The 12,056-nt window shown below is 53.7% G+C and overlaps 1 protein-coding gene across 1 annotated transcript; it reads right to left on the bottom strand.

The window, feature by feature from the left end:
* Positions 1-260: 260 nt before the first annotated feature.
* On the bottom strand, positions 261-5,136 carry GOLGA7 (golgin A7). Its single transcript, XM_054000881.1, has 5 exons — positions 4,913-5,136; positions 3,866-4,018; positions 3,493-3,594; positions 2,332-2,395; positions 261-1,512 (listed from the first exon to the last, which is right to left on the bottom strand). Exons 1-4 carry the CDS (start codon positions 5,021-5,023, stop codon positions 2,348-2,350), a joined length of 414 nt encoding a protein of 137 aa, XP_053856856.1. The 5' UTR covers positions 5,024-5,136; the 3' UTR covers positions 261-1,512; positions 2,332-2,347.
* Positions 5,137-12,056: the final 6,920 nt, after the last annotated feature.

Below are 12,056 nucleotides of genomic sequence, written 5' to 3' on the forward strand. Positions count from 1 at the left end.
CGGGCCCGGGCACAGCCCCCAGTGGCCACCGGCCCCGCGGCAGGCGGAGCCCCGGGCCCGGGCACAGCCCCCAGTGGCCACCGGCCCCGCGGCAGGCAGAGCCCCGGGCCCGGGCACAGCCCCCAGTGGCCACCGGGCCCGGACACGGCCCCCTGGTGTCGCAGCCCGGCCCCGAGGCGCTGCGGTTCCGGCCGCTGCCAGCCCCGCGCTCCGCAGTCACCCCGTGCCCCACGCCACGGCGCTGCCAGAACACACCTGGACACAGTTTAAGAAAAGGTTTACTGATCCATCAGTACTTCTGCCAATATTGCAACAGCTGTGAAAGGCAAACACTGTTACAGTTTAGAAAAAACAAATTTATACAATGAAAATATTAATCAAATCTCAACCCCCCAGTGGCTGAGGAATGAGCCTGGAGTTCCATATCCAGTATTAGCACCTGCAGCACCACCACCAACCAACCCAGCCCCTCCACCCCTGCTAAGCGTCTCTCCTGAACTCCTGAGTTCCTTCCACAACTGGACACTGACACTCGCCCCTATACCGGGACACCTGGGCTTTGACACGGGAGAAGGATGTGAGAAAAGATTCAGCCAGCTTGGATTGGGGGTACCTTCACTCGTGCAGGTACTGCTGAGCAATGCATGGGGATGCTAAGGAATGCACAGCTCAACTCCTCAGTGTGTGCCAGAGACAGAATTAAGAAATCCATCTTACACAGTATCTTACAGTTCGTCAAATCAATCTTTTCCTATAAATTACATATAAGAAATCCATAAAGAAACAGTTTTACACTTCACATATTAATTAGAGAAGGGTGGGAATCATTATTTTTATTGGCTCAGCATCCACTTTACTGTGCTCACTGTTTCATCACTGACCAGGCCCGCCTTGGTGAGCACTGAGGGGGCCAAAACAGCACAGACACAGGGGCAGAAAAACCACCAGGGTTAAAGTCTGGCTACAACCCCCTCCCCCCAGGGATAACCAAGACCTTAACTCAAGGAACACTTTGCCTTTTGGTTTTCCACAAGGATCAGCACAAGAGATGCTGCCTTGAGTCACTCCTCACTGGGAAGAGGCACTGTGTATCTCTGCACTCTTACCTGGAGGGAAATTCCCAACTTTGAGCTGGAGCTTTCCAAAGCCCAACTGACACACAGAAGGGTTTAAGAACCAGGGACGAACAGCACTGCACTTACAGGACTAAAACTAAACCTCTGTTGGGCTGAGAGCCCCATTTCTTTCGGGAGAGAACACAGCTTTACCACTTCTGCCTTTTCTTGAGGAAAAAAAAACCCAAACCAAACAAAAACTAAAAAGTGATCCTGTTGCTTCCAAATCTACTGCAAAGTGGATGCTGACCAGCTAGGTCACCCCCTGGGGAGCAGTTTGAGGAAGTTAGTCCTTGTAGTAGATGGCACTGTGGATCTGGCAGCAGAGAAAGGAATGATGCTCTAAAGTAGGAGGTAGGGGAACCTTGGTACAGCAAGTCCACCGGTGAGCTGTCATCTAGAAAAGAGGTTTCATATGGTTAGAAACTCCCCCTAAGTCAAACCAAAAGCTCCCCTACACAAACCTTTCTACGCCTGCAGCAAGAGTGTGGCAAGAGTTACCATGTGTTGTGGCGAGCAGAACCCAGAACTCTTAATTTCATTTGTCCAAACAAAAAATAAAGACCTTTAGTATTTGTTTCTTTTCACAAAACAGGCATAAATGTTTCCCATTCTTTTCTGTGTATACTGCCAACAGTCTGAACTGCTGTCAGGACCTGCAGAGCACAAGGGAGCCAGTGCCAATGTCAGCTTTCCAAAAGCAAAGTCACAGAGAGCAATTTTGGTGGTCTACGCTGGACACAATTATCATGAGCCCCAGTCCTGTGAACACTCCTCACTCTGTGACTCGCCCCACAGCACCAAGAGAACTGAGAGCTCTCAGCAGAGCTTTTCACGGCTGCTGGGCCCTCTCACCCAAAAGCATCAGCACGATAACCAGAACAGCAACTGAAGAACTGCAGCAAAAAGGCTCTGTATGCTAAAGTACACCCAGGGACAGAGTCCGTTGTTTACTGACCTGAGAAGAATTGTGGACATAATATAGCACAAGTTAGCATACTTACACAACCGAGACTCAAATTTCTTCAAGGTAATGTTCAGCAACATCCTACCCAGTACTGATATTTTTACTTCCAAGAAGAGCTGGTCCACACAGGATTTATGTGAACAGTCTTTGACGACGTACAAGGCTGGGATAAACTCTCAGCATGACAGCACCCAATCCTCTGAGCACAGAAAGATGTTGAGCTTGAACTGAGATAAGGGTAACACGTACCTGAGACTCCGCAGTTTTATCTTCCACTGGTCAAACCTCTGTCTTCATAAATGGTAATTTCAATCTGCACAGAAAAGCTGTTAGGGAAATACACTATAAAGAGACTATGAAAACATACCCAGAAAAAGGCAGAAAAACATTAAGATGATGGGACTTTTGATACCTGAGCTGTTTAAAGGCAGGTCCCAGAGCTCCAAAGCAAAGGGAACAGCCTATATGAGATGCCTCATCAGGTAAGAGCACTGGCTCCCAGCCCAGGGCCTGCACAGGAACTCAGTGCTCTGTGGGTTTGAGCCTTGCCCCCCTGCTAAATTTTGGGGAAGGCTTGGAAGGCTTCCACAAAAGTGGAACTTTTGTGCACCAAGCAAAAAAGTTAATATTGCTAATAATTCACCTACCAAACTGAAAATGCTTTTCTCAAGTTGAATGTTGTTTTTTGTTTTTTTTTTCAGAAGGTGTATGCACAATGGAAAACACACTGAGAAAAAAGGAGTCATGTAGGTGACAGCTCTGAGCTATTTGGACAAGGACACAGAAAACCCAACTGCAAGGAATTAGCCTCATCGTACATTCAATTGGCACTGGGTTCCAAGTTGCTGTGGTTTCAAGATTTTCAAAGAAAGGCGAGTTACTCATTCTACTTCCCCATTTGCTATGAGAGGTCTTTACAACTTCAGGTAATAACCACATAAAATGTCTGCAGAGTGGCTCAACAGCTGAAGAAAAAGGGTTGAAATAAGCCACACTGGAAGCAAGAGCAAGTGCTGGGCTTGCAGTGATGTTGTATGTCAAGATCTTCACCAGAATCTGAGCTGAGGGTTGCACATTAACTAACAGCCAGGTCTTGTTATCACAACATCAATTTCTGTCCTACCAACATGGTCACTTCTTTCCCCAGTCAGAAAACAGCATTTCTGGAGGTTACTGGAATAGAGGAAGGATCCTGAGCGCCCTTTCCAGGCAGTCACAAAGGTCGGGTTCCACATCTTCATGGGCACCAAAGCTCAACATAGGAAAACCTGACTGGGGACCAGGACACAACACAGAGAACAAGACTGATCACTGATTCTGTTTCACAGATCGAGCATGAGCAGAGGAGCCTCACTGAGACAAACGAGGAGCACAAGGCAGGAGACAATGTCAGAAGCCACAGAAGGATACAACTCTTAATCCTCTTTCAATGGGGTCTGTCAGCAGAAGGCCCTGAGGAGCGTAGATCTTCTCATTCTGTTCCTGAATGAACTTAGCAATTTTCTTTAGAACCTGGCAGTGGAACAGCACAGAAGTCACAACTGTTTCCTTTGGAACAGTGTCACAGCCACGGCAAGGTGAGAAGTGACACACAAGTGCTCTGATGGCTCCACAGTGCAGGCACTTGCCTGGATTCAGGGTGCCCCCCATGGGACCCACACTGACCAGTACCAGCACATCTGAGGTACATCCGTACAGAATCTGCACCAAAGCACTGCAAGCCACAGGAAACCCACCAGGAACCAGTGCTTGCCTGCAGGATGAAGGGGAAGCAAGCACATACCTTTTCATAGTGTGTCTCCATGCACAGGAAGATGGTGTAGGCAGTCAGGCAGGCGAGGCAGCCCTCTAGGTAAGATTGGCCCCCAAGTTTTTCAGCTTCTGCATAGAGGTTGTTCAGTGTCCGGACTGTCTCCTCAAACTGCTGCCTGTCAATCTGCAAGAAAAGCAAGTGGGGCTGTCAGGTGCACACTTCAGAACTCAGCAGTACCCCTGAACATCCACCTGCACTCAGGGATCACCTGCACTGCGCTCAGTGCAGGTGGAGCACACAGAGTTACAGCCCCGCAGCTCTTTGTCAGACACCTCCCCGTGCTCAGGCTGAGTCTGAACTCAAACACAACGTGGACACAAAACCGTTCAGCCTAAGCAAACGTGCAATTCGACTGCGAGAAAACCCGAATTCACACCCAGGGATGTGCTGGGCGTGAGTGAACAGGCGAGAGTGGATGGACACTCCACACCCACAGCGCCTCGGTGCTGCTGCAGTGCTGACCAAATGCACCCACAACAAAGGAACAAGGCAGAGAAAAAAGCCGAGTGAGAGAAAGAAAATGGGGTAGGAAGGCGTGTTTGTTTGACTGTCAGCTTAAGATCCCGCATCTGATAGCACTGACCAAAACGAAAGTACCTGAGACAGCATTTGTGAGGCCTCTGAGCGGGCTCGGCAGGACGGGTAGGATTTCAAGGGAGAGGACAAAGCTATCACCCGAGAGCACACAGCCGGCTCTATTCGCACAGACGCAACGAGTACATTCCGCTCTACTGCCAAGCAGCCGCCTTCCGCAGGACTGACCACAGTCCGGGACGGGGACACGGGGGAGGAACCGCGTCCGCCCCTGCACCGGCACGGCCCCGGTTAGAGATTCCTGCAGGAGATGCTACCCCGCCCTCGGGGAACCCGCGGAACCGGCTCCGACCGAGGCAGGGCACCTGCGAACGCCACCTGGGCGCAGGCCCGTGAGGCCCGGCCCGGTCCTGCCCGGTGTGCAGGCTCCGTGCGCCGCGCTCGCCGCGAGCCCCGGGCCGGCCCCAGTCCGCCCCGCCTCACCCGGTTCTCCAGCTCGGCCGGGAACTTGCTCTGGAACTGGCAGCGCGTCCCACCGCTGTAGTCGCGCTGGATGAACACCTTGCCCGACACAGGCGCCTGTTGCGGCCTCATCGCGCCGCCGCCCCGGCCCCGTCCGGTGCCTGCGCTCCGCCGGCCGCCCCGCGCGCTTACGGCTGTCGCAAAACCGCCGAGGCGACGCCGGGCTCCGGCTGAGGGCGGAAGTGCCGCCAGGCGCCACGAGGCGCGGCAGTGCGCAGGCGTAGCCTCGGAGGCCGCAGAACGGCACGAGCGCGCATGCGCCAAAGCACCCATCTCGGATTGGGCGCTCTGCTCACCTCGAGCGCGTCTGCCCACGTGACAGCCCCCCCACGGCCGTACTTGGTACCGCCCGCGACCCACAGGCAACGGCGCCTGGCGCTGCCCCGACGCCCCCCCCAGGCCGTACTTGGTACCGCCCGGGCCCACAGGCACCGGGGCCCGGCCCTGTCCCGGTACCCGGCCGTGTCTCGGTACCCAGCCCTGTCCCGGTACCCGGCCCTGTCCCGGTACCCGGCCCTGTCCCGGTACCCGGCCGTGTCTCGGTACCCAGCCCTGTCCCAGTACCCGGCCCTGTGCCGGTGTCCGGCCGTGTCCCGGTACCCGGCCCTGTCCCGGTACCCGGCCGTGTCTCGGTACCCAGCCCTGTCCCGGTACCCGGCCCTGTCCCGGTACCCGGCCCTGTGCCGGTGCCCGGCCCTGTCTCGGTACCCGGCCCTGTCCCGGTACCCGGCCCTGTCCCGGTACCCGGCCGTGTCTCGGTACCCGGCCCTGTCCCGGTACCCGGCCCTGTGCCGGTGTCCGGCCCTGTCCCGGTACCCGGCCGTGTCTCGGTACCCGGCCCTGTCCCGGTGCCCGGCCCTGTCCCGGGGCCTGCGGGCACCGTCGCCTGCCGCTGTCCCGGGCCCGCCGCTCCCAGCTCGGGCATCAGTTCCATGGCTTTTTTTAGGAACCGGAGCCGCTGCGAGCAGAGCGGCGCTCCCGCGGCTTTGTCGGGGCTGGCAGTGCTGCCGCATCCCGCGTCCGCTGGCGGCCCCTTAGCCTCTGCCCGAGGGCTGCAGGCCGCCAAGCTCAGCGAGGGCAGCGGCCCCTCGGGCCAGGGCAAAGCTGGGCCTGCCAGGCGAGCAGCAGAGAGCGCGGGGACGGCCTCACCCCGGAGCGCCGTGTCCTGGGGCCGCGGGGCTGTGCCTTGGGAGCTCATCCTCCGGCCCGTCCTTGCGGAGGGGCCTTTGGGAGCTCATCCTCCGTCCCGTCCTTCAGGAGGGGCCTTTGGGAGCTCATCCTCCGGCCCGTCCTTCCGGAGGGGCCTTTGGGAGCTCATCCTCCGGCCCGTCCTTCATGTTCCTGTCTGAACAGGAGCATGACTGCAGGGCTTGGAACTGGCAGATCCATGTCCTGACAGCTCAGGTGACCCTGCTGGGATGTTCCCAGCTCCCTGCCAGGCATGGGAGTCCCCAGGCACCCCAGCTTGTGCTGACTGCACATGTGACTCAGGCAGCCAGCAGCTCCTTCCTGGGCTGGCTGGAATCCTGACACCCTTCCTCCAGCACAAGGAGCCACCGAGGCTCAAGCCCGTGGGCTCTGCAATGCCTTTTGTGCCCTGCAAGCCAAAAGCAGGAAGAAGACCTTGGCAGCATTGAGTTAGTTAATGGTTGCACTCGGTGATCCTCGAGGTCTTTTCCAACCTTAGTGATTGTGTGATTCTAAGACTATTTCGGCAGAGGGATAAGCCCCTGGCTCCCACTGCTGAGCTCAGCTGCCAGAAAAGTTCCCCGGGAAGTAGCACAATCTTTGTTTGGTCATTAAAGCAGAAAAAGAGAGAGGGAATCTTAGGAAATGCTTGAAACGATTAGGTGATCTTAACTCTAAGGAGCTAAACAAATGCAAAGCAAATTCCCCCTCAGCCCCTCGTGCTGCTGTAGAATGTAATCTCATTTCTAAACACACAATTACAGAAAATAAAAAGAAAAGAAAAGAATAATTAATTTCTGCTTCCTCATGCAAATCCTCTGACCAATCATTTAGGGATCAGGGGCAATTCAGCTTCTTGTGCAAATTCCAAACTGAAGGCCTGAAAAAAACAAGTGAATGGATTTACTTTTCTAAGAACCAGAATTAACAAAGGTTCCATTTTCCATGGTTATGTGCCTGGCCAGACAGCCCTTGCTGACAAGCTCTCAAAAAACATGTGTTGGCCTGTTGAAAAGGCCCCAGTGTTGACTGACAGACAATTGAAGTGACAAATTGTTTCATTGTACTTGGCAGGGAGAGCACTGTATTAGATAATTATGGCGAGGAGGGAAGCGACAGGTCACAGGTCAGAAGACACGTCTGACCCTGTTTTCTGAAAGCCCTGAAAGGAGCCCATGCCCGGGAGAGCAGCGTGATGCTGCTAGCTGCTTTTCCTTCCGCTGTGGTGATTAAGAGCTAACGAAGATGGAGTGGGGATGAGCTGGCTCCCTTCTCGCCCCGGTTGTGGCTCCCAGGACAGGAGTGTGGCTCCCAGGACAGGAGTGTGGCTCCCAGGACGGGTGTGTGGCTCCCAGGATGGGTATGTGGCTCCCAGGACAGGAGTGTGGCTCCCAGGACGGGTATGTGGCTCCCAGGATGGGTATGTGGCTCCCAGGACAGGAGTGTGGCTCCCAGGACAGGAGTGTGGCTCCCAGGACGGGTATGTGGCTCCCAGGACAGGAGTGTGGCTCCCAGGATGGGTATGTGGCTCTCAGGACAGGAGTGTGGCTCCCAGGACAGGAGTGTGGCTCCCAGGACAGGAGTGTGGCTCCCAGGACGGGTGTGTGGCTCCCAGGACGGGTATGTGGCTCCCAGGATGGGTATGTGGCTCCCAGGACAGGAGTGTGGCTCCCAGGACGGGTGTGTGGCTCCCAGGATGGGTATGTGGCTCTCAGGACAGGAGTGTGGCTCCCAGGACAGGAGTGTGGCTCCCAGGACGGGTGTGTGGCTCCCCAGCAGCACCCACCACCCCTCTCTGGCTCCAGGGGCCCGGAGCATCGGTGGCTGCCTTCAGCAGAATGTTGGGACACTTCCACCTTTGGAGCAGCACCAGGCCCCTGCGAGTACCTCGGCAGTCCACGTTCTGAACTGGCAGGAAAAGCACCACGTCTGGCCCCGAGTCCTGTCCCAGGCACTCGGGCACAGGCTCCTTCCTTGGCCAGCCTGCAAACACCAGCAGCACCAACCCCGCCCCGCTGGGGCCTGGCTTTTTTTGCAGGCTACAACAGAGTACAACTAATAGTTATTGCAGCTTCTCTCCTGCCACAGAAATAAAATATGGCATGGAATCACAGCACAGCTACTCCATTGAGAGCAATGCTACACTGAGTAATACCAATAATTCAAAACAGATGAGCCAAAGGCTCGAGCACTATGGGCTCAGTATCCCAGTCTGCCCTGACCCCTGGAATTCGCTGAAAGTTACCTTGAGACTCGCCAGAACTCTTTTGTAACTTCTGTGAGGGTTATTTATTGCAAAGTCATAAATATTTGCTATGGATTTTCTCCATCAATCTACAAAATGAATTAGGTTAGAAAAAATGTATGTACTTGGATTTTGGGCATGTGTTTCCCAGGCAGGGGAGAAAGCATTGGATCTCCATTGTGCAGAAGACGGGCTGCTGCAGAGCTTTGGGCTCTGCTGCCTGCGCTAATTAATTCCCTTCCACAAACAGTTTAAAATGCACAGTACGGTTGAGAAAGGGGGAAGGGAGGAAAGAGATTCTTCTTTAAATCTCTTTTAAAATCTTTCATAAAATTATTTATGGGGAAAGGAAAATTCTGTTTCCCTCTCCTCCTTCCCAGACACCCTGCCAGTCCATTAAAACCCTGAAACGGAGAGGCAGCATGTTGTGCCCCAGGGAATCAGCCTTAAGTCAACATCTCAAAGTCTGCCTCAGAAGCCAGTGCTGGCAGCTGGATGTGGGGATGGAAGGAGAGTGCCCAGGCTCCTCTCTTTCCATCCCAAGGCAAAGCTGTCTTGTGGCAAAGCCACCCCATTTTCTCACTGTTAAAAAGAGGAGGGAGAGCAGGACTTGCCTTGCCTTGCAGGCATTTCTCTTAACAAGTTTTTATTCAGAAAAGTGCTTAAATGAGACCTTAACTTTGAGGATACTACAGTAGAATTTGAGCACAGGTGGATGCTGTACCTGGTGGTGAGGGGGTGACAATGAGAAGTGGGGCAAGTTCTTCCCCCAGAGGTTGGTCAGGCACTGAACAGGCTCCCCAGAGCAGTGGTCACAGCCTGCCAGAGCTCAAGTGTTTGGACTACGCTCTCAGGCACAGGGTGGGATTCTCATGCACGTGAGCAGGGCCAGGAGTTGGACTTTGACGATCCTTGTGGGTCCCTTCTAATTAAACCTCCAGGATCCTGCACTTTTTCAACCACTGCCAAGTGACTGCATGGGACCTGGCAGCCTGTGTGTCCAGACAGCAATTCACACACAGGCAGCAAGTCCTGCACCCCTATGGCTGGTCATCCTGCCACCAAAAGCTCCTGAAAAGGTTTGCATGAATGAGCTGATGTAGCTTTGTTTCTGCTCCCATGGTTTGCCCTTTACCCTTTGGCCTTTGCCCAGCTCTGTGGCCACAAGAGCAAGGGTCTGGCCACAGATGACTGCACAGCTGCCCAGATGCTTATTGTGCCTGGCACAATGAGCCATGGTGGGGGCCCGCAGCTCCTGCTGCTCCTCAGCCCCAGCCACTGCCATGCTCAGTAGAACACCAAACCCAGCATTTTTTTCCTGCTGCAGGGAAGGCTCCAGTGCAGTCCGTTGTGTGGGCTGCATTCAATGCTTCCTGGTGCCAGGGAAAAGGGATGTTGTTTTTTGTGTACTTGGAGCTGTGCCCTGTTTCCACTCTGCTTTTCTTTCACTGTACCTGTGCAGCAAACCCAGGCCCTGCCAGGCCTGGCTTTCCCCCCTTGGTGCTGGGGGGACCCAGCCCACAGGCAGCCAGGGCTCTGGTCAGCACTGAGGAGCTCTGCGTGGCCCATGCCAGCCAGCTGGCCCACTGGAAGGCGGGTTGGCAAAGGCCCCCGACTTCCTTCTCTTCTCTGGTGAGAGTCCCAGGAAGGAACAGCTGCCTCTCTTGCTCATTGTGTACCCACCTGGGACTCTGCCCTGTGCAGGTGATTGGTCTGGCCAGGTTCAAGAGCAATGTGACCAAGATTAGGGGATTTGAATACATGCCAGCAGGAATGCTAGCAAGAATATCTTTCACTGCATGTAGGTCAGATCAGCTGACCTTCATGCTGAGGATCCGTGTGGGGCTTCTTGTGTAGGTGTGTGTCCAACAGCATGTAGATGTCAGTGCTACATGTGCAGGTGCAGACACGTGTGTCTGCCTGCTTGGGTACCACATGCACACCTGCCGTTGGCTGGCCACCACCACTGGACACAGGCTCCAGGCTGGGTACCAGAGTAGTAGGAAAAGTTGAGAGAGGGAGCATGGCAGGAGGAGCTATTTGTTCAATCAATGATTTACCAGATGTGTACACTGTACTAAAGACTTGTAAACATACTTTAATGGCCAGCTGTAAATCTACTGGCAGTAGCAGTGCCAGTTTCATCTCCGTCAGACGTGTCTTAAGAACAGCAGAGGAAGGGCTCTGAATCACTTTGTTGCAGGGTCTGTCAGCTCTGCAATTATATATGTAAATCAAAGAACCAATGTCCTTAGGTCAAAATTATTTGAGTGACATGAAAGGTTTTATGGCCAGCAGCTTCTCCTTTGCTGGGTTCCCTACAGTCTTCCATAGAGGGCATCTCCAGAACGCTGGGTTTCTGTCCCAGTGCCCCAAGTGCATGGCTGTGTTTTCACTGACTATGCTGGAAGTCTCTTTTGTTAATCACTGAAGCACAGCGTCATTAGTGAGAAGTGCAGAGTGTACACAAAGAGGAACTTGCCAAATTACTAATAAGCAGAAACTCCATCCATCTTAATGAGACAGGGTTAAGAAAATAGCAACCCAGAATATACACAATGGAGCCTTTCCAATCTGCTCATTTACTCCTGTTAGAAAGTAGTTCTGAACTCCATCTCTGGTCCAGCTTGGAGACTATCACATGGTTTCCAAACCACAGGTATCTTATGCTCTTGCAAATCATTTAGCATGAGAAGCATAAATAAATAAGTGGACAGATGGCTCAAAAATTTTTAGAGGGAAGAGTGCAGACAGGACTGCTGAAGAGCAAGAAGCATGAGGAGATGTTTCCTCATGGTGGGCTAGTCTCCTGTTCCCTTCCTTTGGGGTCCTCACAAAAGCAGCCGAGGGTCCCCATGTTCTCAGGCAGCACGGGGCCACTCTTGGGCCGAGACTTCGGTCAGGCCAGCCCAGCAGTGTGATTTATACCTCCCCAGTGACTTGCAGCACTTCCCCAGGTTACTCTGGCAACCCAGAAGGGGTTTGCACCCACACCAACATGCCTGCACACCTGTGCTCCCCAGCCACATTTTTCTTTTGTTGGGTAAGGAATGACTTGCAGTGTCTTTCACGCGTGCAGCTTGGCTGATGCTGTTTTATTGAACACCAGCACTTGCTGTATGTTATTCAGGCAAACTTTATATGTGCCACAGACCCTCTCAGCAGCCTGCACCTGGTCCACGGCAAAGCTGAGCCTTGTGGAGAAGAATGTGCTGTAATGCAGCAAGTTATTACAGGATAAATATTTATAAGCCCCTGTAAACATTTGCCATCGGTTCCCTCCTGGGACTAGGGGCAGACGGTCAAGAGTTTCACCGGTGCTGAAGGCATTAGCTCTTGTAGTCCTTTATATGTTAGCTAGTAAATTCGTTGTTGGTCATGTATAGTTATAGCATTTATTGGTGCTAATTTCACACAAACAGGAGACATTGGCTGGAATTGTTGCGTGCCTTGATCCTGGCCCTGCTGCCAGCCAGCTTTTGGTGAAGGTGTCTCCTGCAGCCCCAGGGGCACTGGGCACCTGACTGAGGCATCGGACTGGGTCCCCACAGCTGCCAAACCTCCCTGTGCAGATTCCCTTATCATGGGGCGAGGGAGTGTTCCTGTTTGCATCAGTGTTATTGGAGTCTTGGAGCAATCTGCTGAGAAAACCAGAAAGCAAACATGGCAAAC

The sequence above is a fragment of the Vidua macroura genome, chromosome 28 (assembly GCF_024509145.1).
Source record: "Vidua macroura isolate BioBank_ID:100142 chromosome 28, ASM2450914v1, whole genome shotgun sequence".
In the NCBI taxonomy this organism is placed as follows: domain Eukaryota; kingdom Metazoa; phylum Chordata; class Aves; order Passeriformes; family Viduidae; genus Vidua; species Vidua macroura.